This window comes from Anser brachyrhynchus (genome assembly GCF_964034855.1).
Source record: "Anser brachyrhynchus genome assembly, chromosome: 3".
Classification (NCBI taxonomy): domain Eukaryota; kingdom Metazoa; phylum Chordata; class Aves; order Anseriformes; family Anatidae; genus Anser; species Anser brachyrhynchus.
Window position 1 is genome coordinate 46,062,653 of NC_137696.1, and position 26,324 is coordinate 46,088,976.

A 26,324-nucleotide genomic window follows, 5' to 3' on the forward strand; every position below is an offset into this window, starting at 1 on the left:
CAATCTAAAACCATAGAGGTTTAAATTTGGTTTATATATTTTCTAAATCTTTGGTGGCTATGTTGGTTTAATCCTGCATGTATTTTTTGGTTATGTGGGTGGTTTCTTTTGTGTGGTGTTTTTTGGCAGCAACAGCTAATTGTAATTTTAAAAAGGCCTGGTATTTGCTCCTCATGTGAGATAGTGTGATTTGGTAAGCTTTATAGTATTGCTGGGTTTTAATATATACCTGAAGGCTTCTGGAAGGTGCAGTGAGGAAATCTTCTTTGCAGCATTTTCAGAAAATTGAGCTTACATAGGATCATCTCTGTCATCCTCCTGTGAATGCAGTGGATTTTGTTTTGCAAGGAAATTAAGAAAACTTGATTCAGGCAAAATAGAGATGATGTTGCTTGATGTATGGTACTAGGTGAGATAGTGTTAAGTGGCTTTTCAACTTGTGAAAGAATTTCTGATTGCTAAAACTTCGATGCTGTTTAGCCTGTGCTGTATGATTAACAACTGTTTCCAGATCAATTGGAGCTTTTGACTCTAACATGTAAAACACCGTGGCTGGTGACCTATGTAAGAAGGAAGATGACAATCTATCACGTAGCATCTTTCATGTGTTTGATGGAAAAAATAAGACTGGAAGCAATTGGTACAAGAGAGGAGGCATTTACCAGGACTAAATTAGGGCTCTGGTAATTTGCTGCTCCTTAGGGTTTCATAGCAGCTGGAATTTTCTTAACTTTTAGGGAACTATAAAAGTTTTAAGAGATGGAAAGGACTGCTTTTCTGTTCTCAAAGTTTGAAATTTCAATAAGTAATGTATATTATTAAATTCCTGAAGTTTTTAAATTAGTGACTTTTATACTAGTTTAGCACATTTCAAATAGCTTATAAAACTGCAACAAGTAATTAATATGTTGTCTCAGTGCTAGACTTGATTAATCTACTCTTTGATTTAAACAGCCTATCATAATGTATGTACTTGAAACACTTTTCTAGGTAGGTAACTTATGAATTCTCCTCTTACAAAGTTGCATTTCGTAAATCCTGCAAGGTTTGTGGTGTCCTCCCCCCTTCCCCAAACTGTGGGTTGTGATATCCTTGCAATTTCGGAAATTTTTCAGAAGAGGTCTCTAACTCAGGTGGCAGCATTTGGTGAAACTCCAGTCCGTCTAGGATGAGTAGTAGAGTCAGCCTTGGTGACATGGCAGATACTTCGTGTTTGTGAGGAGGTTGTTTTTTCATGTCTCTGGCAGCAGCAGCCAGTTCCCTTCAGGAAGCAAGCATGGACATCTACATTCAGTAATTTCAGGAGGCTATCACTTCTGTGTTATGAGGGGTCACAATTGCTCTCATCTCGGTGTTGCTGAAGAGAAATGAGCCCAAAATATTTTTGAGAAGCATTGGTAAATACTGTTGCTCTCCTGTTACTGCTTTTTCTCTCTAAACTGTGTTTGTAATATCTTTGCAGGTGGTTTGTCCAGATTGTAGTGATGATATTGCAGTGAAAAAAGACAATATTCTCGTTCGCTCTTTCAAGGATGGCAAATTGTGAGTAGGAATGTAGAGGTTGATTAAATAAAATGCCTCCCAGTTGAGGGAAACATAGTATGAGATATGCTGGGTAAAGTATTAATAACATCAGTTCAAAAAGTTTCTGTGAAGATTTTTCTAAAGTTTAGAAAACTGTCAATGGCCTACATGGTGACAGAATTAGCCTTGCATCCCGTTGTTAACAACAAAGTACATAAATCTATATTAGTTTTAATTTCATTGTTACAACTGTGGCAAACAAAGCAGTATTTCGTGACTTTGAGAACAGCTTGAGCCTATTTTTCCTGCTCTGGTTGGAACAGGGCACTGCTTTTCAGAGATGTGGCCATGGGTTTATCCAGCCATGGAAAGATGTCTGTTTGTGGTATGTATGTGTGTGTGCACAGAATTACTTTTTTGAGGTAGAAAGGTATATGTTTGTCTCAGTATAGACTACAGCTGCATATTATCATGTTTTTGGAAAAGAGATGTGATATTCAAATGAAGAAATAAGACAGGGAAACCTAGAAAACCAAATTGTATGGGACATACAATAGAATAGGAAGCTTTATATTCTTAAACTCATATTGGTCAGGGAGGAAGCTTGATATATGTCAATTCTTTTTTCCGGGTTTTAGTTCATGTTTAAAAAGCTCTAGCTATTTATTCTCCTTGGCTTGGTTTAACAGAATGCTTTTGCAGAAAAGATACTGAAATATTTAACAGTTTCACTGTAGTTTAGTTACTAAGTCTAGGCTATCACTTTCCTGTACCATTTGACAGTTACTTATGCATCAATGCACGTCACTGCAGAAATGCACATAAGTGTGTGTGCAGTCAAGTGTGTGTAGGCTTCCCCCTGCCCTCTCTCCCTAAGCCCAAGTTCCTGTTCAGATTGGTTTCTTTGGGTATAGTTGCGGTAGAAATTAAAAAGTGCTTTGTGTTATTTTAATATTTTTTTCAATGTTTTTCTAAATTATCTAGTGTTTCTGTGCCAAGAAAAGATGTCCGGGAGATTAGCGAAACTTCCCCAAAGCCTGATGCTTTGTTAAAACAAGGTAAAAATATATTTTCTTATGAAAAGTGATGTCTGTGTGTGTGCCTGCTTACTTTGTAATGTAAATTGAACCAAACTTGTATAAAATAGGTTTGTGTTTATTTTAAAAAAAAAAGCTTAAATTATGTTACAGAAAAGGATCCTATATATCTTGAAGGTGAACGTTACTGAAAGCCTAGAGGATCAATTTTCTTCAAAGAACAAGAAAAAACACTTTATCTTGTTTTAAACACAGACGTGCCAAATGAAGGATGTAATTGTACAGTGCATGCTGGCTTTATAGGTTATTTAGTATTTGGTCTGTTGTGTTAGACCTTCTTAGAACTATTTGTACCATAATACTCGTAGGTTTGAGACAGGTATCTTTATGCACTGTCAAGAAACTGGAATTGTAAACTCACTTGAAAGCTTAAGTTTGTGTGATGGAACTCTTAAAATGGGTTTGTGTTCATTTCCTCTTCCTTCTCCTTCTCCCTGTTTAATGTACGTAAACCACAGTGTACAGCTGTTGAAACAAGAATTCTTTCAAGTATTAATGTATGGCCTAATACATAAGGTCCTTGTTTGCATGTGTAGTTACTAACATGGTAATAATCCTAATAATAGCTCTGAGTAATTTGATGTGCAGAAAAGACAAAGCTGGTTTGACTGGGTAAGACAAATAATGATGGGCAATGGGGATTATATTGAGGTTCTTTTAATTTGGGGGTGGAACAGTTCATTAGCAGTCTTCTCTTCCTCTCAACTACTTTTTTTTTTTGATTAAAAGATTTGCTGAAATTGATTCTTCCTGCAGTATTAACAAAGGCTTGTCCTCTTACAGCTTTTGACCAAGCCCTTGAGTTTCATAAAAACAGAACTGTTCCTAGTAATTGGAAAACAGAATTGAAAGAAGACAGCTCCAGCAGTGAAGCTGAGGAGGAGGAAGAAGATGAAAAAGAAAAAGAGGATAACAGCAGTGAGGAAGAGGCAAGTGAAGTTAGCAAATAGCATAGATACACACCTGACACAAATTAGCAAGGCTAATATTTATTTTGGCAGCATATAATATCTTAACATAGGCAACACTTTTGTTTCTCAGCTTTTAAAATCTCTGTTTAACAAAGACCAGTTAACGTGAAAATATCGAAGTCTAACAAATATTTTTGATTCACTAAGCAAAAAGCACGTGTAGTCAAAAGACTGTGCCAGTGGGAACTAACAAAAAATAGAAATTGAAGCTCAGAGGCTGATCCTGTTTTGCAGTTTTTCCCATGCTGGTCTTAAGGCAGTGGTGGAAGGGTTGCACTACCTGCTGGGGACTGAGCAGGGTGAAGAAGGATAGCTATTGATGTGTGCTGTCACATGCATATTGTTTTTCTAAAAGAAGGAAAGGTTTCCTTTACTTGTAAGTATTTTCTAATAGAACATACCTGCTACCTATTAAAGGTGCAATAGTCTTCCAGTTGGGAAGATCTGTGTAACTAAAAAATACTTCGGTTGTTCCTGAGGAAGGATATGTGGTACGTTTTGGGAACTTTAAAGCAAAGAACTCTTTCTATTGTCTTTTGAAAACATCAGCAATTAAATCATACAACTTTATGCAAAGGTAGACAGGCCTTTTCTTTGCATAATACTGTTTCAGTATTGAAAAGCAAAGGTGTTCTTTTTCTTTTTCACCAATGCAGAACATCACATTTCTGAATGTGGCCCAGATGGGTTTCGAATTCTTAGGTCACTCTCCATCCGAATAAAACATTGCCTTTCTGTTATAACTGATGAGTGCGTTGTAGTATGCACAAGAGTGTAGTTTCCCTTTGTGGTTTATCTTATCTCAGGCCTATTAGATATTATGACGATGTTGATTTCTTTTCCCCGTTGTGGAAATGGATTAAGTTCAGTGCATGATTTTAGCACTACTGTAAATAATTGCTCACATAAACAATAATAAACTCTTTTACTGGCTATAGAGCTATTACCACAGTATGTATCTGATTTATCACACGTTCCAAGACACAGGGAAGTTTGCTACCTTTTACACAGGAACAATATCTGAGGAGGCATCTCTAAGCTGTTGTTCCTGACCTGTGCTCTTAGCATTTTTGAAAAGTAAACCAAAGTAGGCTGGCATGGTCATGCTGTTGTTGTCTTTTTCCTCTGTGTGTCTGTCACCCTGTAGCTGTTCCCTTTCTCCCTCACTGTTTTATACTCTCAAATTGCTTTGCCAAGCCCATAGCTGTGGGTCCTCTTGCAAAGCAGAAATTGCAAGCAGCTTGTGTTGTTCTTTCACTCTCTGCTTTTAACTGCAAGAAACGGAATTTACTGGTTTGCTAGTGGTGAAAAGGAAATGGTGAGAGATTGTGAAACTTTCAAATAACTACCAAGAAATCTGATTTATTGTACCTTTCTTTTATCGTGGTTTACTGAAGGATCACTACTACTCTGGCTACCCTGATGTAAAGAAGAAGAGCTTTCAGTCAAAGCATGGAGCCTGTGCACTCCTCTTCCACCTTTGTCCTTTGTACAGGAAATATGGAGTGCTACCTCATGCTTGTTTTTCTAACTACCTGTTCTCCCAGTCTTAGGTCCAGAAAAAACAATGACAAGAAGAAAATTACTGGAAAGAGCTTTATTTCATAGCTGGCAGTGAAGCTGGAAGAGGGACGTTAGAGTCTTTTACATCCTGCATATTTTGTGAGGGTACTCAGTCTGTCTCCCTCTATGATCACTTTTTTTTTTCCCTCTCACTAAGGTTCAAGAGCTCTTCCTCTAATCTGTTATGCAACTGACAACTGAAGCAGTAAACTGAAATTCCAACTGTAGTGGAATATTCAAGGAGATGGTTGATCAATGCTTGTCATAGTCTTTCTCTGACCACATCATCCCTGGAAATTGTGGCTCTGGCATACCGATGCTCCAGCTTTCATTCACTTCTTTATTTTAGGGAGGCTGCGAAGTGTGAGGTAAAAACTTTGCCACCTTTCCATGCTCATGAGTTCATTCTGCCTGTTCTCTAAGCTTACAGGAGATCAGCCAGCTCTGATCAAAAGTTGTATAGTCGAGTTTGCTGGAGTTTATGCTCTGATATTTTGAGAAGCAAGGGGGGTTACTTCTGTCAGGCCAGTGCAATTCTTAAACTTCCAGAGCAGGTTTATGTCCAGCCATGGGCATGATGAATGTAAGTAGATTTTTACCTGTGCAGGTTGACATACAGTCGTCATATATCAATCATTCCATCTCTATTTATTTTAGGTGAAAAAAAACGCTATCTTTTTAGCTATGTGGTTTGAAAGTGTATGACCTTGTACCCTTTCTCTTTGGAGAGGCAGTTTCAGAGCTTTCTCTATAGCTCCTCTTAGTTGTCTGCAATGTTGTACGAGCTAGTCTTTCCATGTGCTAGACATGAAGATCTCATCTTAGCTAAATATTTTGGGACCTAACTATGACAGCTCTTGTGATAATTTCTTCTCTGGTATCTATTGTTTCAATCATCTGCTGAAGTAGGAGGTTTTTAAAAGTCTTTTCTGTTTCTGCAGAAACAGCCTTCTCTCTGATTTTAGTAGGTTGTCTCTCTAACGTCCTGGCTATCAAGCAACATCTTCTTAAACAGTACTTGTGGGCTGCTTCTTTACGGAGCATTTTTTTTAAATCCACCTGCAGATTGCCCTAGTGCTTTCCAGGACATGAAAACTCGTCCCCCCGCACCCCCATGCTCTTACTTACATTGCCCCAGGCTTCACATATAGATGCTGTCATAGGAGAAGACATGCAAATCCTCTCTACAAAAGAGATGAGTTGCCTTCTTTTCTATATTATTTCCTAACGGAACAGAATGGCAAACTGTTTCCCTTTCCTTTACTGAATATGATAGTAGCCAGAAGGATTGAGAAGGACCTTCTCTTCCCTAGTACTGCGTTACAATACCGTGTGAATTTTATATTAAAGCACGTTGCTTTTTATTATGGATTTCGTTATTGGGCATATAAGCCATTTTTTTGTCCTTTGTGAGATGGACAAATACATCAGGGGATACAGAGTAACCTGATAGTGCTGTTGTCTAACTTGGAAAAAAAGATGGCAAGAGTATGACATACCTGCCTCAAACCATTGTCTAGGAAGCCTTGTCATGTACTCAGTGATTATTTAAGAGATTCGTAAATGTTTGGAGATGACTAACAGTTTATCATCATGGTATGTAGCATGTATCAATTTCTGTAAAGATTCTGAGAAAGTGAAAGTTCTTTTCAAAGGTACACAGGGTCTTAAGCTTACCCCTTAGCACACTTTCTTAGAAAGCTGGTGTGTTCTGTTTTGGGAAAATTAATAAGGAGTATCTAGTTGGCATTCTGGCACCTCGTGAGTGAGCACATCTGAGATAGAAGAGTATTTTTCAGCCATTGCGTCTTATGGTGAGGAAAGAGCAGCAGTGTTACATCCAGCCTTTTCATCACCTGTATTTTAGTTCCCCTAGTATTTGAAAACTATACATTTGCTTCTTAAAAGCTTTGGATTTCCTAAGTTCAGTGCTTTCCCCTCTCCCCATCTTCCATCCCCTAAATGTGTTGTGGGACTGCTTTTTTTATGGCAAGTGGTCACTTGTTGAGGAATGTGAAAATCCCATGTAGGTCCTCTTGATCTCTTCACCATGGTCCAGAGTATGCTGGTACAAGTCCTTTCCAAATACGTGTCATTTGAGATTTAAAAACAAACATAACACCCACAACACTTCCCTGCATCTGTCCCACATGCCTGCCTGCCACCTTAAAATATAAATTCAAGTCATTTGTTCTCTGTGGTCACTTTCAACTTTTTATGATAACAACTTGAATCGTTTGCTTGCTAGCAGTGTTTCCTTCACTTTTGCTTGTGAAACGTGAGTGTAAACTATTTTAGGTTTTATTAGTTACTTTTTGGAAGCTTACAGATAATATTTAAAAAAAAAAAAAGCAGGCAAAAAATTAACCAACTTGTATTCAGTGTGTTGTTTTGAAGTAGCTTAGTCATCAATTTCTAAGAATTCTGATTATGGTATTAGGGTTTTGTTGCAGCTGGTTGTGGCAAATGGTATTTCCTAAGGAAATTAAACACTAGTGCTTTGTTACAAAACCCCACTGTTAATTAATTTAAGTAAACCTAACACAGATTTGTTAGCGTGACAAACTGAACATCCAAAATATCCATTGTTATTTCAGTTCTAGGATTGATCCCGCTCACCACGCGTTCAGCTGGTACCTCATGGCAGCATGCATGCAGTGTCATTGGCTGCGGTTTGTCAGTGCTGTGGATTAGAACTCCCAAGAAAGTGCAAGCACAATTTTAATCTTTCATTTCATCCTTGAAAGTCACCTAGTGCATCCAAGCATTGAGAAATTGCTTAAATTGCAGAAGAAATAGAGAGATCTCATAAAATCTCTTGATCATTAATACTGATATCTTCCAGACTTTCTGCATAAAGGAACAACATTGAGAATACATCTTGATTTATGGTATTTATGATATTTATGGCACTGATTCATCAAAAATCCAATTTCAGATGGATCTTTACAGATACCGTCTTACATATTTTGTAAAGCTGTTTGTAATATGTAAAAATTACTTCCATGTAGCATAGCACTGAGGCCATGTTACTCTTTACAGTATTGTGTTGCTGACTACAGTAAAACAAACTTGAATATTTGAACCTAAACTAATCACTGCAGTGGTTTTTTAATGAGGACTCAAAATGGTGATATGTTTGTTCTTTTTTTTCCTAAACAGGAGGAAATAGAGCCTTTTCCCGAAGAAAGAGAGAACTTTCTGCAGCAATTATACAAGTTTATGGAAGACAGGGGTAGGCAATTCTGTGTTTGACTTGTAGAAGCTGAAGACAGAGGCATTGCTTAGCAGTACTTAGACTTGAGTCTGTAAGCTAGTTACATTGCGGTTCATTTTTGGAAATAGATTGCATTCCTTGCTCCTGGCTTCCCCTCTATTTAGAAGGTAACAGTCTGTCCCTTGACTCTGTCCCTTCCCAGGACAATACTTGTACGTGTAGATGTAACGGTTTCAATGAGTGAAACAAAGTACGTATAATACAAGTACAAAGAATAGTTACATCATTTGTACATACTCAGTAATATATGGAGGAATGCATATGTATGAATTTTTTATATTACTGAAGTATGAGAAAATGGGTTATTAAAGCTCTTGAGTTTTTTCTAGTTTCACAAAGAGAAAAAAGCAGATGCATAAGGTGGTCAGAAAGTTTACAGTATTTAATAGCATAGTAGTGTATATGGTGTGGATTTCATGTTGTTATGAAAAAGATATTGCAAAACATTTTAATAACTGTCTTTCTTTACAGGGACTCCTATTAACAAACGACCTGTACTAGGATATAGAAATTTGAATCTCTTCAAATTGTTCAGACTTGTACACAAGCTTGGAGGATTTGATAATGTGAGTATTAGTATGATGAGTATTCCAGATCTATAAAATCTGGGGGTGTTATTTTTGTTTAAGTGGTAATAAAGAAGAATCTGATACAGGAACTTCAGACATATTAAAATGGAATCCTACAGCTGTCTAGGATACACTGTAGCTCTGAAAAGCACATGTTAACAGGAAACAAACTAGTTATATTCTAAATAAATTGTCTACTCAGTATATTTAATTACTGCTGCATAAAATCAGCCAGCTTTTATGTTTCTGTGAGATTTCAATAATTGCCTGTCTGATAAAGCTGTTCCTCAGAAGGTGAAAGAGTTTCTGCTCAATAAAATCTCAAAGGCAAGTAATCTAAGTTAAGGTTAGATATGAGACCCTTAACCCCTGTCAATTTGGGGCAATATATAGAGGAAAATGCTGACTGGGTTTGGTAGAGTTGGTCTTGGAGCAGTAACTGTGGCATGTGGAATTCTTGGCCAAGCAGATTCTGCTTTGGGCTACTTCCCTTAAATCTAGCCTGTTGGTTAAGGAGGTATGTCTGTGCAGTGCCACCTTACCAATGGACAGCAGAGGGTATTGTACTTGGTTATAGCAGTATATCTGCTTTACCTTCACAGATGGTGAGAAATTAGCATGTCATATTGTCATCAAGCTCTGACACCAAAGAGCGTATTAGAGGCGTAATGTAAGACTAATAGCTAGCATGTCTGCTGCAGTACTGCCAGGACTGAGTATTGCTAATGCTTTAAATGAGACTTTTTATTTCCAATTTAATTAAAATTCTAGCTGTCATAGTTAAGAATTCCCTTAAAATAAGAATGACATACTGATCTTTGTATTTTTTCCTTTCTTTTATTACCACCTGGAGAGAAAGGCCAGCTATGGCTTACTGAAATGCAGAAATGCTAGCTTGCTTAAAGTAGTTACAGTAGCCTACGGTTTGTGTTACAGTGAAATAGTATGTGATAAGTACTGATTTTATAGATCACAGGAAATGAAATATAATTATTGTACAAAATTGTAGATGTTGTCAGCTTAGTTTTTTGTGTGTCAGTGAGTTAATTGAGCAACCATTATTTTATTTTCTCTAATAGATCGAAAGTGGAGCAGTGTGGAAGCAAGTTTATCAAGATCTTGGAATTCCTGTGTTGAATTCAGCTGCAGGATATAATGTTAAATGTGCATACAAAAAGTAAGTAGGAAAGTTTTGAAGTGTGTGCTAAAAAAGCTCTAGAAAGAAATAGTGATCTCATGGTGGTGGCAATATACATAAATTCTGTACTTTTGGTTATAAGTGCAGTCCTTGTAAGCTACAAAACATATTGTTCCTTTTAAGCTTCTGCTAGGTAGCATGGTCTTTCTTGAAAGAAACTTGCTTATCAGAAGCTTTTTCTTTTTTTTTTTTTTAAGATATCTCTACGGCTTTGAAGAGTATTGTACCTCAGCAAATATTGAATTTCAAATGGCATTACCAGAGAAAGTGACAAGCAAGCCTTGTAAAGACTGTGAAAAAGAAAAAGAATTGAAGATGCGTGAAGATCCAGAGCAGGATGTAAAAGAAATAAAAGCGGATAAGGAGGAGCGCAAGCAAGAAGAAGTAGCAGCAGTACAAGAAGAAGAAAAAAAGCTAGCTGAGAATGATAATGAAAGTAAAGAAAATGATAAGCCCACTGTTACGGTAAAATACTCTTATGTTCATATTATATCCGGTTGATAAAGTCAGGTAGTGTGTTGATAATAATCAATCTGTGTTAAGATTGAAATCTCTGTAATGGATTTAAAACAAGACAAAAACATGCTGTAAAATAAATTTAGGACAACAGGTTAGGGTATATTTATCCGTAGGTGCCTGTTTTTAGAGGTTTCTGATCTCAAAATGTTTGACTTGCTAGGAAGCAGCTGCAGTGTTCCACCTGTTTGTGTCCCTCCCAGGTCAAATGGAGACGAGTTAGCATGCAGCTGTATCCTGATCTGGGTAATGCATGCTCACGGTTACCTTCAGTGCTGATTTCATTTTGTGTTGGACCAGGCTTTTAAGCCCTCTTACATCTTGCATTTACTTCACCAATCCAATGAAACTAGTGGAGTTCTACAAAGATCTGGGCCACACATCTACACAGTGATCTCACGTAGTTCAGCGGTCCAAAGAGGCAAATGTTTTTTTTTACCTTTTCAAAATCCAGTGTTGACTCAGTGATTTTAGTGAAGGAAACACAAGGTGGTAAGCTGAAGTGCTGTACAGTGCAGGCTTAGCAGTTTGCTCTGGAAACAGTGTAGCTCTTCAAGTGAGTGTGTGATGCAGCTGTAATGCTTCTGTGTGCGAGTGGCAGCCAGTCCTGGTCTATCTGCTGTTACTCGGGAGTGAACACCAGTGTCGATATTTCTGCATCCTCAGTGCAGGCATACCTTGTCAAGTGTTGATGTAAGAGATTTCTCTGCCGTTTCAGGTCTAAGAGTTGCTTGCTTTTATCACTATTGCAAAGCTACCTAGGAGACTGGCTGCAGCTCTGAAGCCTGTTATACTTGGGTTGAGAATTTCAGAAATAAAACCAGTGGAAATTCTGTAATTTTAGAAAGAGTTCTAGACTCTAGTTGTTTTTTTCCCTCCTCGTAATAACTTCAGTGTGTTTTGTCTGCCTTTTTTAAAATACTTTATATTTTTATTTGGCCTTGTGAATTAACTGAAGGTCTTACTATCCTAGGGAAACAGAAAAAATTTGCCAGATTCTGCGCATATTCAGCCTGATCAAGAAAAGGACTTAAATGTAATCAAAACTGAAGATGAAACCAAAGCAGAAGATAAAGAAGAAGAAAAGATCAAAGAAATGGAAAATCCTGTTGCAAATACGGAGGCTGAAGAAAAAGAAAAATCAGGGTAAGTTGCTCTGTTTATAATCAGATGAGACATCTGATGTGTACTCGTTATGTTTTACTCTTGTAGTTTGAACTTTGAATCAGACATCCCTCTTGTGAATTAGCCTTGTCTTCTAAAGACCCGTGTGATCCTAACTGTGATCCTAACTTTCTTATGGTTAGCGTTGTTGAAGTTGGTGAGTCCAATTAGAAATAAAAAATAGAAATGTGTAAAAAAAAAAAAAAAAAAAAAAAAGCTTTATATAAAAGCTTTTACAATGTCCAGGCATAAATACTTAAAAGCTGGACAAGCAAGAGGATGTATCAATCTCACTTAGGACAAAAATACGGCATTCATTATGAGTAGTATTTTTCTATTTAACTTCAGTACCAGTTTTTGTTCTTGGACAGTGATGTGTTCTGGTAACGTGGGAAAAAGAGAGAAGTACCTTACATCATTTAGTGATAGCTTTGTCTTTGAGAGGGGATGCTACTGGCAAGAGACACTTGTGCAGTACTTTAGACATTAAGTTTTGGAAGTAGGAGATTGGTTACGTGATCCTTACTGTCCCTGTTACTTCAGTGGATGAAATGTGTGCAGGTGACTTCTGTTATGGAATCTTCAGATTTGCATTTTTCAGTGCAGAAAAATAAAAATAAGTGTATTTTGATAGCTGTGTTTTAAAAAAAAAACAGTTTAAAACAGAATATAGTTCTCACTAATCCCGAGTGTCTTAAGTTTATATTCTTACAATTAGGACCCATGTACAATACGATTTCAAGTGAGTAAGAACACAAAGATGGCTGTTAGGGATCACATGAAAGGTCTTTCTAAATTGAGTATCTCATCTGCAGCTGAAAACAATAGCAGATCTTTAAAGGAGAAGCTATTGTAAGAGGGAAAGCAGATAATGACACCTTTTTATCTTTTTGCAGCAGTCTGTCTTGGGATGTTTTTTTTTTTAATTTAATACTAGCTGTTACCTGACTGCTAATTCTCTTGTTCATTCCTCTGATCTCTGCTAGATTTAGTAGATCAACTGTCTTCTGAGTATCAGTTACAGTATCAGAATATCAGTCCAAGTATCAGTAACTCTTATTGCTTGTTCTGTCCCATTAAGTTTTAACAGAACTGATGTAGTTCACTGTGTTGATTTCCAAGTTCATTTGTAATAGTGTTTTTTTTAATTTTACTGAGGGTTTTGGTTTCCACATAACAGATTCTGAAAGGGTCCTTCAGTAAAATGTTTGTCGTCTTACCTATTTTCAGTGAAATTTCGCTGGAAAATTGTATGATTCAAATGCAGAACAAAAAAGAATCAGGCTTGCCTAACTCAGTAGAAGAGCCTTTTCTGTGTGTGATTTTATTTGTATCCTAGGTGAATGTCTTTTTTCTAAAAGACTGGTTGTTGGAATTTTACATGTCATTTTTAAGATGTACTAGAGAAGTGGTACTGTAGCAGGTTTGCTGAATTTTCAAAATTCTTAGTCTAATTTACCATGTTACTTTCAAATTAAATGGAAATCTTTGCGCTGCTGAGAGAATAGCATAGAATAGAAAACAGTTTTTTAAAGATTCCTAAATTGTGTGTGTACACACATCTGTGGTGTTATTCAGTGTTGATGTATTTGGAAAGTAGAGTGGCTTAAAACATACCACACTGCTATAGAAAAGTAAGTACAATTATAATCTGCATTTGCTTTTCATAACCATTTATTGTGTTTTTTAATTGTTATTCTGACTCATGTCCATTTGGATCATTTATGACAATAAAAATGTTGTGGCTTTTCTTAGTTTTTCCTTTATAAAAAGGCATTTCCTCTTAATTTTCCTCAATTCATCTGATGGTAATTCAGTTAGTTCTTTTCTCTCTGCTTCTTTGTACTCATTCAGTACAAACTCTTTGAACTAGTATTTTGCTATTGTGATTCATGAAAGATTGTAATGAGCTGCTTAAAATAGAGTAGAAAACAGCTCTAAAAATAGATGTAGATGATGATACGGTCATTGTTGAGGATATGTTTTCATGGAGTAATTTAAATATACTAACATGAAAGACTCGTAGCAGTCAGTACTACAACTTACAAATGCTGAGACTGTAGTAGTGCCGTAAACTTGATTTCTTTTGTTGTTTTTCCTAGAGACTGATAGGATTTTGTACTTCCTATAACCTTTAAATGGTTTTAAGAAATGATGCTGACATCTTAAATACTTAAAATAAAAATAAAATGGCTTTATGGTGTAAGCACAAAAGGGATGTTGCACTAGACAGATATTGCCCCCCCCCCCCCCCCCCCCCGTTTTATAGTATGGAAACGGTAAAAGCTATGAAGGGGGAAAAGTGCTGTGGTTCTTTGGTGAACTAAAATACAACTTTTTTTGCAGATGGAAAGCTGCATACACAAAAAAAATCACCGTGGACTGACTCTCTTTCCTCAGTGTATTTCTGAAATTGATTTTTAAAATATGGACTATCTGCCTTTCACAGGGCTAACCAAATAGCCAGAGACATGCAATCTAATATTTGATAAGGCAAACTCGTGGAGTTACTGAATTTATATCTCTAGGATAGATATCCTATAAATAGATCTTTCATGTAGCTTCTTTTCATATAGATGTAGGAGGTTGGGAAAGCTTCTGGGTTATGTGCAGAATTTTTGCCGATGGACTGGATCCAATTCCCAGCTTTGAGATCTCAGGAATTGCTCCTGGAAGTTGGAGTTGCAGTGGTTTTTGGTTGTTTTCCCCAAGAGGCTCTGTCTCTTTGCAATGCTACGTGTCTGAACCCCTTCAGATAGCACATTGCTACCACACTAATCCTGCAGTCCCTGCTGCACAGCGTTTAGCAGTACGATGAAGAGACAGAAAGGACTGAGTGTGCTTCTCTTTCTCTCTTCCACGGAGTGCATGTCTCACCTACTTGCAGATCCATGAACGCTGAGAACAGTGTCAGAGGCAGCTTACCCCTCATTCTGTTTATTTTTGTATATGCTTTTCCTGTTCTTGTGTGGCCAGTGGAATTGCACGGGCTCTGTAGTGTTTTGTGAGACTTAGTCATAAAATCAGTGCAAAAAGGCCAGCTTAGTGCTCAGCTGCTGTTGGATGGCTTTAGGAGATGTGGTTTCTTTTTGCAATGTGTTATTTCTTGTGGGTCTGTCCGAGAGAGATGTTTACAAAAATGGCTTTGTAAGCACATCTTTTCCTGATACACATTCTTTTTTAGCCAACAAATAAGAAAGATTTAGATCCTTCTTCTTCTGAAGCTCCTTGTAAACTTGTGTCGGAAGTACTGGTCTTCCGATGCAACGTTCAATGTTTGGTGCAGATTTCTTTGTAGCCTCTAACATTAACTACTGTAACTAATCCAAGACTTGAGCCAAAGCCAACAAATGCAAAACGGAGAGGTGCTTTTCCGCACCGTGAGCTTTGTAGGCAGTTGAACATGTTCCCAAGAGACTGAGGCCGGGAGTCTGGTGGAGTTTAAAATACAAAACAACAACAAAAATAAAAAACACATTTTTTTGCTAATAAAATTAAGAGAGTCTTTGAAAACTTCACAGTGGATGCAGTTTGAACTGAAGGGCAGGTTAATTGCTAATTAACAACTACTAGCAAGAAACTTTTTTCCCAGGTGATTAATGCTGAGTGTTGTGTGTGTGTGTTGTTTTTTTGTAAGTGGTTTAAGCATCTGGGACAGATGGGCCACTCTCAGGAATGCTATAGTGAAGGGAAAGATTAAGTGCTCAGAATTTGGAAGACTGATTTTTTTTTTTTAAAGTCACATCAGACTTGTGTGTTGGTAATACTTTGATTTTTGAGGTGACCAGGCAAGATTTTTGAAGTGATCTCTGCGGTGTGGAAAGGCTGCAAGAAGGCTGTTCTGGTGTTTTCATTCTCTTGGTCCTTAAACCGCCTGCTTTTTGGATTCGTTCAAGGAATGCATGAGCATATGCTCCAAAATATGATCTAGAAACCTAAATGCTTCTGGTTGCCTCATTGCCATGTTTGGGTATTGTCTGTGTGGTTTCCTGGGAATCTGGACCATCCTGTTGTGACGGTATCAAAAGGAGAAAATGCTAAGAGCTAAGCCTCTTTGGCTAATAATCTTGGACGGGGTTAAACCATTCATGCAAATTCAAGGAAGAAGTCATGATCTTTGATCTCTTATGCATTACATAGTAGCAGTAGTGGCATTTTCCCCCTGTAAGCACTGGCGAGGAGCTGGGAATAATAAAAGCAGGAGCTGAGAGCTGTGTTAGGATGGGCGTTGGTTCACATGAAGGGTTTTTGTAGGGTTTACCACCTTAGCAGGTTAGGGTGAGTACATGCTATGCCTGTGCTGGGAGAGGGCTTTTATTTGTGCGTTTGGGGGGGAAATTTTCTGGAAACACTTGATGAGGATTTTCTGAACGTGATTTACAACAAGGTTACATAACAGCCAGCAGCTCCATTTGACATAACAGCAGATTGGTAGAGGCAGCGTCTTCAAGTCCTTATCTGTTAAAATGGCGCATCAGAGCTGCATGGTGGGGAACCTGGAATGTCAGCAGGAAGGTTAAAGTGGTTTGGAGAGGAGATTTGCTACAGAAGGCATCTCTTCTGGCTTCTGGATTAGTGCTGAGCAGTAGATATTGCGATAGCTTTGGGGTTGTATGGAATTGATTATTTATTTAGCTTTGCAGTAGGGAGCAAAATGCATCTTGTTCCTTGCACAGTTGGTTTGAACATCTGTTCTGAATCTCAGACTGGTGTGTGTGCAGAGATGCATTTATAAGAAGTGTACTTGCGTAGCTTCATTTATAGGAACATATTTCTGTGCTCTTCTTGCAATGCGTGTTATATTTGTGTGTTCTGGCTGCCAACTATATTGAGAAAGAAGTTTTTGTGTAGTCATGTTTTGAGAAACTAATTTTTTTCTGACTATAGAATATGCACTGATGCATCCATCTGTGTGTTGCCTGCTTTTCGTAGTGCAACAAACTGCTAGTGGCACAGTAACAGTGCGGGCAGGAGCAGTGTAAATGTCCTGGTCCTATGTTTGCCTCGCCCCGGATGGGAGGGAGGCTTCTTGGATGTGGAAAAAGCGGTTCCGTCATCCCATCTTACACAGCTGCTGGTCACTGCGGAGGTTATTAGCCACGGTAGCTGTCACTGAGACAAATGTGTGTGGGTGAGCCTTTAACTGTTCATCAAATAGTCGCTGCTCAAGCTGTGTGTGAACCAGAGCTATAAAAATGGAAAGTGCTGCGTTCCCCAGCCAGACGTCGAACCATCCATTACCCTTTCAATAAACGTTTCCGAGTTCCTTAGAAACTTGGTTAAACAATTAGGAGCAGTAACATGAGGTTCTTACATTCGTCCTCTCCATAGCAGTAGAGGAAAACATTTTTCACAGTGCATGGCTGCAGCACACCAAACTCTTCTGCTGTGTGATTCAGACCAAGTCAGTGCCTTTCCCCTTCCCTCAGTGATGGGCCACAGCCACATGTTTGTTTGCATTTTCAGTGAGTATAGACAGAAGCCCTTGGACCTTGGAGCCTGTATTTTTAGGTTTTTCTTTGCAACTTCCCAGGGAAGAAAATTATTGGTGGTCTTTTTTTTGGTTTTGTTAATTTTGTGAATTAAATAGGAGGTTCTGGTGTCATGACAAAAGAACAGGCCCTAATGGCTTCTCTGCCTTAATACTTCAGGGCATCGTAATCCAGCTGTGATTAAGAAAGTCAGAGGATGAAGACCTGACATTTCCAGCTCCGTGTTTTGTGAGGTAGAGGTTAAATAATCCTCTAGGATGAGAGAAAGGCGGGGAGGGAGAAAACACAAAAATAGAAGCTAATTGCTGAACTGAAGCGTCAATTACACTGGAGTTTATTTTTGCTAGTGGTTCAATTAACTGTAATGACTTAATTGAACCAATAATTGAAATAATGTTGCTTCCTCAAGTTTTAGCATAACCCCTGAAAAAATGCTGCTTTTGCTGTCTCACCTGCTGTGGGAGCACTGGTGAGGCAGGGGAGGCGCGTGCGGGTAGGGCCAGGTTCCCAGTAAAAAGGGGGTGCTGGCAGGTCTGGGGTCCCAGGGCAGGTGCACCCTGCCTCAAGGCTGTGTGTGTGTGTGGGTGACCACGGGGTGGAATACATTTGCCTGGCACGGCAGCTCCTTTTGTCGTGTGACAGCACACAAACTCTTGCAGCTAGCAACGTGTGTGTATGTTGATGTACTTCCTTGTTTTATGGTCTTGTTGGTGATAAATCTCTCCCCTGAGCAAGAAGTACCTGCTGTATGTGGATTTTTGGATGCTTGAACTATTTTCAGCCCTTTAACCATTTCAGAATGTCCTTCGTATCTAATGATACGCAATATTTGTATGATCTGAACGCTTTAATGGTTTTACTTCGTTATTCGTTAGTGGTGCATTCTAATCCGTATTGCCTGCTTCTCGAAGGTTTGTGCTCCCCGTTGGTGGGAGATGGGGTGAGGGTATGCTTTGGTCCGCAGTTGGAATTGCAAATGCTTCTTTGTCCTCCTGATAAGCTTTCCGGTACTCTTGATTTCTGGAACCCAGTTACACTTGTATTCTTGTGTCTCTTTTACAGTATGCATGCACATCTGCTGCTGTCTTGTTCCATCAGCTGCTGCTTGGGCCGTTCAGATTGTTGCAGCTTTGTGGCAAATACTGCTTGGTTTCTTTGTTACTTAAATATTTTAAGTTGGCAATTATTGTGTGCTGCCAAGAGGCTTGTTTCTTTCTTTTGCTTTTTTAATTTTGACTAAACAGCGTTAAAAGAAATGTGATGTTCTCATGTGCATATATAAATGGACAAATGAGGTTACTGCTGTGCATGCTGGATGGCTACAATCACAATTTTCTCTTACAAACCTCCGTTTCATGGCAGTCGTGACTTCTCCTTCATCTGCGCTGCCAGGTTTGAGCTTTTTATGGCCTTGTAAAACAAGATATCTTTTCTTCCTTGCAACCATTGGAATGTGCTTTTTTTGTTCCAGGAGCTATGTGAGTACACAGGTTTTTCTGCTCCAAAATGATGAATGTTCTTTGCTTTTGTTTGGTTTCCTAGAATCTCCAGTGTATGAGTGCTAACCAAATCACTCCTTAGAATGGGCTTTTAAAAAAAATTGCAACCATCTCAGCTTCTATTTCTTTTCCTGACATTTCCCTCCACCTGTGTACAGCCTGCTCTCCACATCTGCTAGCTCATCCAAGTTACACAAGTTCACAATAAGAGTTTCACACTTCTTCCAGAGAAGTCCTGGTACTGTCATGAGTCTTTACGAAAGTAAAATAAAATAATCTTTTGAGACACCAAGGAAGTCGTGAGGTGTTTATGGTGAGAGGGGCTCCAGACTTGTTCAGGTTCCAAAAGAGCCCCTGGCACCGTAATTGCCAGTCTCTGGGAAGTCCTGAATCTCCCTCATAGGCATGCCTTTCTTCACAAACATCGTTCAAGGATTGTACCACTGGTCCTTGGGGGGAAAAAATATAAATATATATGGCAAAATTTTTTGTACTTCTGAAAAGTCTTTTCAGTAATGGGAAATCATGAGCTTATCTTGTCCTCTGAGCAGCGATGGCTCTTAGCTTTTGAATGACAATAACTGTTAAGCTGAAATTAGCTAGGAACTTTGGTTTATTGCAGCAGAGAGTATAATTTAAGAGCATTTGAATTTCTGAGTGATGCTTTTTTTGTGGTGGAATTGTGTTCAGAACTTTTTCATTATAGCCTTTGAGGAGTTTTCTCAGTGATTTCTTGGGAAGTGGATTTTGCCACATGGTGTGCAGTGGAGATTAAGTGAGTGAAGTGAGCTTTCAAAGCTCGTCCATTTATGTTGCAGATTTTAACTCTGGTGGTTTTAGCTTCAGTAGCAGAGTACCCCCCTGAAAGTATATAACAGGCTTTGACCTTACAGAACCATACTGTTTGGTCCACGTAACATAAAACTTAATAGATGTATTTTCTACTATTTGATGTAGTTAATGCACCAAGAGCAGGAGTTCTAGCATCTGTCTCATGGTGTATGCATATGTATACATAGTAACATTCAGTTTTGAAGTAATTTCATTAAATCATTGTGGTTATACTAGAGCTGGATTTAGCTTATTGTCTTGAATTCTCTTTTGACAGCTAATCGGATAATAATGCAATTTTACTTCTAATAAGAAGCATTCGAATAATTAAAATGCTATTTCATCCTTTCACAGAGATAAAGCTTGTTTTTTCTTGAGTATTTTCTACTAAAAATTTCATGGAGAAATTTGGATTATTAAAAACATTCGTATTTGTGAGGTTAACTTAAATTAGGGTGTGAATTGGATGTGGAGCAGCACTTACCTCTTCTTACCCAGTTTGTAATACATCCAAAAGTCCTGTTCCATGTCCCAGGTTTTCAATTATTAGTGGTTGGTGGTTATTATGAATTTAGTAAGCAGCCCTGATCTGTTTTGTGTTGCACAGAGTGGGATTAGAGCTGTGTGATGGCCAATAATGTTTTGTAAGGCTATTTAAGATTAAAAGATGCTTTCCACGTTAACTTCTGTGATTTTGTCTGCATCTCTAAGCCAGCTGGAGATAATTTTCAGAACTACTGAGCAGCCCATAGCTGACAGGGGACCAGCAAGATTTGTGGGTTCTTAGTGCTTCTGAAAATTGGTCTAAATTTCTAAGCATGTATTTAAAACTAGTTTAGTTTTGAAAATAGTGACTTTATAATAGTGAAATACCTGCTTGTGTACTTATATAAAAATTAAATGCAAGTTGGATTTACATTTGGCAGACTTTTGGCATAATTGGCAAGGTCATAAATCAGTGCAGGTTTCTTGATTTGCTAAATAATCTCATGTAGTTTTTTATTATTTATTATTACTCAATTTTATTTTTTGCCTAAAATCTGGTTTTGGTTGCTTTCACCTCAAAGTGTTGAGATAGAATTGATTATAAAAGAGCAAGGTTTTTTTGGGGGAAGCAAGTTTCAAGAAGGGCTTGTAAAAACATTTAGGTTGAAAAACAGAATTCAGGAAGAACTCAGGAAGTTTTCTCTATATTGAGAAGGATGAGTTTGAACAGGAAAAAATGATACTGAAAGGGACTGCATGAAGGATCGTATAAAGATGAGTTTGAACAACTTCTCATACAGATTCTGATGGATTACTTTTTTTCTTTTTGTAGTGAGAGAAACTTAGAAAACTTCAAAGTCATTTTTGCACCTTACAATCACTGGATTTTGTGTGTATTACTGTATCTTATTTTGCTGATATTACTCTCAAGTAGTGCAGTTTCACATATTTGGAGCCTGCTGTTTCCCAGTCTCTAATGCATCCACAATATTTATCAATATATGTGGTTTGGAACTGAAAAGCTTATGAAGTATCTCATATTAACTCTACAATTTTTTAAACCTTTCAAGAGATGACACGAATAAGGAAGAAGATGAAGATGAAGAAGAAGCAGAGGAGGAGGAAGAGGAGGAGGAGGAGGAAGAAGACAACAATAACAATGACGAAGAAGAGTTTGAGTGCTATCCACCAGGCATGAAAGTCCAAGTGCGGTATGGAAGAGGGAAAAATCAAAAAATGTATGAAGCTAGTATTAAAGATTCTGACATCGAAGGTGGAGAAGTCCTTTACTTGGTGCACTACTGTGGATGGAACGTGAGGTAACTTGAGTTTTAGTTAGTGATTACTTCTTGAATTACTTCTAAAATACTCCTCTGTATTTTAAAAACCAAATTAATACAGAGATCTAGAGTCCTAACCATTCAGTATTGGTGTTCTGTGAAGGGCATTATACTGTATGAAACTATTAAATTTTTAGCATTGTATAAATGCAATACTTCAGTTATTTAGAAAATCATCTTAAAATGACTTGTTCAGGGAAGGCTTCCTTCACTGTCTTATTTTTAAACCTCCCCATACAACAAGCGACAGCCCACTCTTTCATAAATTCCTCCTCTGGATTCTCTTAAGCCAATTTTATCTTACACAATATTTGATTAGTGCACTTAACTGAGTCTATATACACACTCTTCTCAGAGCAGCAGAGTACGTTAGCAGTATGGTATTTAACAAGAAAAGCACAAGATTCTTGATGGCAAATTAGTGTGCAGCAAATAATTGCATTTCATTCAGGTCTCATTTCCCACCTGTCCCTGGCTGCCTCAAACTTAAAAACAAGACTCTTCTTACCCCAGTGCCTTCTTATGCTTTTCTTAGTATATTCAGGTTTATATGCTTTTAGATTTCTTTAATATAGCATTAATAGAAATAAATTGAAGCATTAATACACTTTTGCCATTTAAGACCACTTTTATTTTTTGCAATTTAAAACTTGAAGAAACTTGGACAACAGTAGGAGAATACCAAAGCTTCTTGGTGGCTTTTAAGCCAATTATTCAGTCTTCTGCTTTTTTTCCTCAGTTTCAATGTATCTGCTCATTGTCCTCAGCTGTCATCTTTAAAACTTTATTACTGTGTTTATAGAGCTTCTTTTTTTTAAAAAAAAAAAAAAAAAAAGGTCTGAGGCAGATCCCTTATAGCATTTTTTTGGTTGATTTGTTGTTGTTGCTGTTTTGTTTTTTCCTTCCCCTCTTCTATCTTCAATATGAGGCTCTTATGACCTACTGTCATCTGGACTTTGATTACCACCCTACCTCTGCCCAGAAGGGCAGGACAAATCTCACTTAGTCACTGCTAGCAAGATCTGCTAGCAAAGGTCGTGGTTACAGAAGCATAATACTTCTCTCCCTCACTTGAATATACCTGTCTGCATCTATGCCTGGTGATTTCCAGAGCCACCTAAGCCACAGCTGAGGAGTGACATCTCAATATTTTGCATTTTGATAACAATGTTTTTGCAGAATTTTGATCTACATATATTCCTGTAGATCAATGTATCTTTCACATACACTGACTTCAGGCAGCATTTGTAAGCACAGTGGGCTATAAAGCCTGAGCCTTAAAATATTGAGGTACTAGGGGAGATGCAGCCTGCTCAAGGTAGGATTTGGAGTGACTAGCTCTTCAGTCATTGCTGGAAAGGACTTGCCTTAGGAGCATAAGTTGATGAAATTTATGCTCTGCTCACTGAGTATCACTGTATAGCGTTCAAAGAATTTTTTTATATTCCCAAAACTCTTTTTTTGCAATTCATATATAAACATAGAAGTTATTTTCCTTTTTTGAGAAAATATTAAATACATGCTATGGGATGAGATGATCAGAGTTTCATTTGATCAGTGCCACTTTATATCTGAAGAAATGAGAAGTTGAGAATGAGTCTTCATCTTGGAGAACCCAACATTCTGGTTATTGAAGGACAAATCAAGATTGTTTTTTTTAACCTTGCATTCTAAATATATACACAGATTAATGTTTGAGGTATTCTTTCTGCAACTAGGATATATTTAATTAAAAAAAAAAAAGGCATTTTTGGCAAACTTTGTACTCATTTGAGAGGTAAAAAGGGTTGTTTGTTTTCTCTGGTAGCAGGACTTGCATTTATGTTCTTACCTGGGGTTCCAAAAGAGCCCTCTGAAAGGGGCTGGGGGACAGGATTCTCTTCACTGAAAAAGATACCAGTGGTTGACATTTATCTGTGGGACCGTGTATGGACTCTGTTAAATATGGCTAATTTAATTAAAATAAACAGATTTAAATTGTTTGATCTGACGGTAAGTCTGAGCTTAAGGCAGCATCTAAACACTTTGATATTTTAGTTACGTGAAGACACATCTTGTGTGATGTGATAACTTGAAGATTTGGCTTTCGGTCATAACCTGGGAAAGTAACTGCTTTTCTGGAGTAGGTTGTAATTCCTTCCTCTCCTTATTTGCTATAGCAAGCCCCCATTTGTAGCATCCAGCAGCAGCAAGTGCTGTAGCATTAGGTCATGGCATGTACTGAATTTTGCATTCAGGGTTCTTAATTCTGTCAGCCTCCTATCCTTTAAGGTCGGCTTTCCTGTTTCCCCCTTTGATCAGTATGCCGTTTAATGATCTGTTCTTCCAAACCTGTGAGAATCTTAACTAACTACTGATGTTTCTTATCACAAGGTAACTTCAGTATCAGTCTGGAATTCAGAATAGTTGTGTGCATGCATGCCTGTGCACGTACTTTGGGGTACTTGGAATGGAATTTGGTAAATTTGGTAGCTTTTAGTAGCTTTCATTATTTTATTAAACTTTCTAGAACAAGTGATACTAATCACTGTGAAACTTTTTTCAATATAGTACCTAGAACATGTGGAATTGGAATAGAATTTGACAGCAGTGTATAGCTATACCACTTCATGCTAAAGGATCTTGTCAGCTCATGGGATTCAGGTGATAACGTGTTTCTAATAAAGGTGAAGAAAGGCAGCATGCAGTGAGGCCTGACTTGTAGTGAAAGGGAATGGTAAAGATTTCTACCCTGTTAGAGAACGTCTTACATTCTCTCACGAGAGCCTTCTGGTTAGCATGTGATAAACGGTATTTTGTTGCCTTCTAAGAAAGGATAGTTATGTTCTGAATTACACATGGATTATATGAAACTAAAACTTCTCTGGAGCCTCCAGTGCCAGTTCCTTCTGTTGTAATTTTAGTTTTTGGCTGCCAGTGCAGGGAAAAATTCATTGTATAAGCTTTTGAGATGAATTTCTTCTGCAGCATGTTCCAGTAATGGGAAACAGAGGGTGCATGTTCAAAATGAGTTTGTTGCTTTAACTCTGTCAATGGCACAACATAAGATACATTTTTCTTAAATATACCAAAGGTTTAAAACTAAGTTTTATTATTTTCAGCTTTTTTTGTTAATTTCCTTCAGAAATATGAACATGAAATGTTACTTTTGTCTTGATTTGTTGAAGCATTCCCAAGGTACAAAGTTTGTACTGAACAGTCAGCCACTGGAAGTAAAGAAGTTGTGTAGCCGTGCATGGGAGGAGACATTAAAAACTAAGTAAATAAAAACTGGAGCTCTCATCTCATATTCCAAATTTTTGATACCAGACTAATCTCCTCATTTCTTTGGTTGCAGTGAAAGAAAACATTTAATTCCTCTGTGTTAGCAGGCACAGACAGCAGAGTGGAGCTTCTCAGTGAACTTGCTAAGGCTTACTAGTTCCTTGAGGTCACTTGTCTTCCTGACAAAGTAGCACCTTTGCTAGTATAAACCTAGAGGCTGGGAAAGTATGCTTTTTTCCTTGTTTCCTCTCTAGTACTGCTGTGGAGGATTGACCATGCTATCTCTGAGAGTATGTTAGGGCTTATTTATTTATTTTTCTAGCAACTCTGTGCAAACTCATTTAGGAACACTTCCCCATCTTACCTCCTTTCCCTGTGACACCCAGCTGTTTGTTTTTGGGAGTTGAGGTAAGCAAATGTAGAAGAAACAAAACAGATCTTTGGGAAGCACTTACTTCATGTAATGAGAGATGAAAAACTTGAATGATTTTTTCTATTTTTCTTTTGGTTTGTGAGCAGACTGTCTAAGGCAAGATTAGTGATGAAATGAGAGATTTAATTTTTTCTCTTTTAATAAGGTGCAGTTCTATACAGAAAGACTCTAGCCTGACTTGTGTATTGTTCGGGTGCAGCTTGGTACCTGATGCCCTGCAGAGTTTTAAGGTTGCTTCTCCATCATGAAGCTGAGGAAACTGTAATTTGATCAGGCTGTTGGCTGTGGCTTTGGATGCATTCTGCTTGCAAGATCTGTTTGAGCTTGCTGACAGTTGTCACTGCTTAGGCAAACTATGCAACCGACATGTGAGCAGCGAATGGAGCCTGTGCCATGCAGAGGAATGAATTTGGGTGTCTGACTTCCCAGAGCAGGGTCATGGTTTCTGAGATGCTGGAGCTCCGTGCAGGCTCTGACCGCTGTTCCAGGTGCAGCAAGGAGCAGAGCAGGATAGATTCTGGCCAGGACAGTCACAAACACAGATTTTTCCATTTGTGCTCCTTGAGATGGGTTGTGACTACTGCTTCTAATATGTAACGTTTAAGATCTGTGGTGTCTACAGGTACTCTTGTATTTCTCTGCATTTGCCTTCCTCCATCACTTCAGCACGCCCCTGGTCTATCAGCTGTTGCCCGAGCAGGCAGTGCAGCTAATCTGAAGCACTGTACGTGCAGTACCCACGCTTTGCCTACGTGGAAGGTTGTATTCACTCGCGGTATGCATTTTCAATAAGAAAACAAATGGTTTATTGTGGCAACGTAACTGAGGTAGAAAGGGCACAGTGAGAATAATTGCTTTCCCCTGTGCATTTGTCCACCCCTAGTGCTCTTTTCCTGTATGCATTTAGGCCTAATGAAATCTTAATATTTATGTGGATCGTGAAATCCGTTTTGCAGTCTGCTCAGCATTGTGCCTTTATGAAAGCACGTCTTTGACTTGAGGAAAGATTGCTTCAAGTACAGTTTCTCACAGTCTCACAGAAATAGTTTTTTCCATACCAAATCCACTGCCTTTCATTAAAATAACATGGTACATTCAGA

General features: G+C 38.0%; 1 protein-coding gene across 3 annotated transcripts in view; it reads left to right on the top strand.

Moving 5' to 3' along the window:
* The window catches only part of ARID4B (AT-rich interaction domain 4B), an 87,834-nt gene that overhangs the window by 46,098 nt on the left and 15,412 nt on the right, over positions 1-26,324 (top strand). For 2 of the 3 annotated variants that reach the window (XM_080588329.1, XM_080588328.1), the window contains exons 9-17: positions 1,463-1,542; positions 2,509-2,582; positions 3,405-3,550; positions 8,318-8,390; positions 8,904-8,998; positions 10,081-10,178; positions 10,397-10,664; positions 11,689-11,861; positions 21,258-21,506. In XM_080588329.1, coding sequence (XP_080444455.1) covers positions 1,463-1,542; positions 2,509-2,582; positions 3,405-3,550; positions 8,318-8,390; positions 8,904-8,998; positions 10,081-10,178; positions 10,397-10,664; positions 11,689-11,861; positions 21,258-21,506 — 1,256 coding nt within the window. The remainder of the gene's footprint in view (positions 1-1,462; positions 1,543-2,508; positions 2,583-3,404; positions 3,551-8,317; positions 8,391-8,903; positions 8,999-10,080; positions 10,179-10,396; positions 10,665-11,688; positions 11,862-21,257; positions 21,507-26,324) is intronic. The other variant, XM_080588330.1, reaches the window with a different exon arrangement.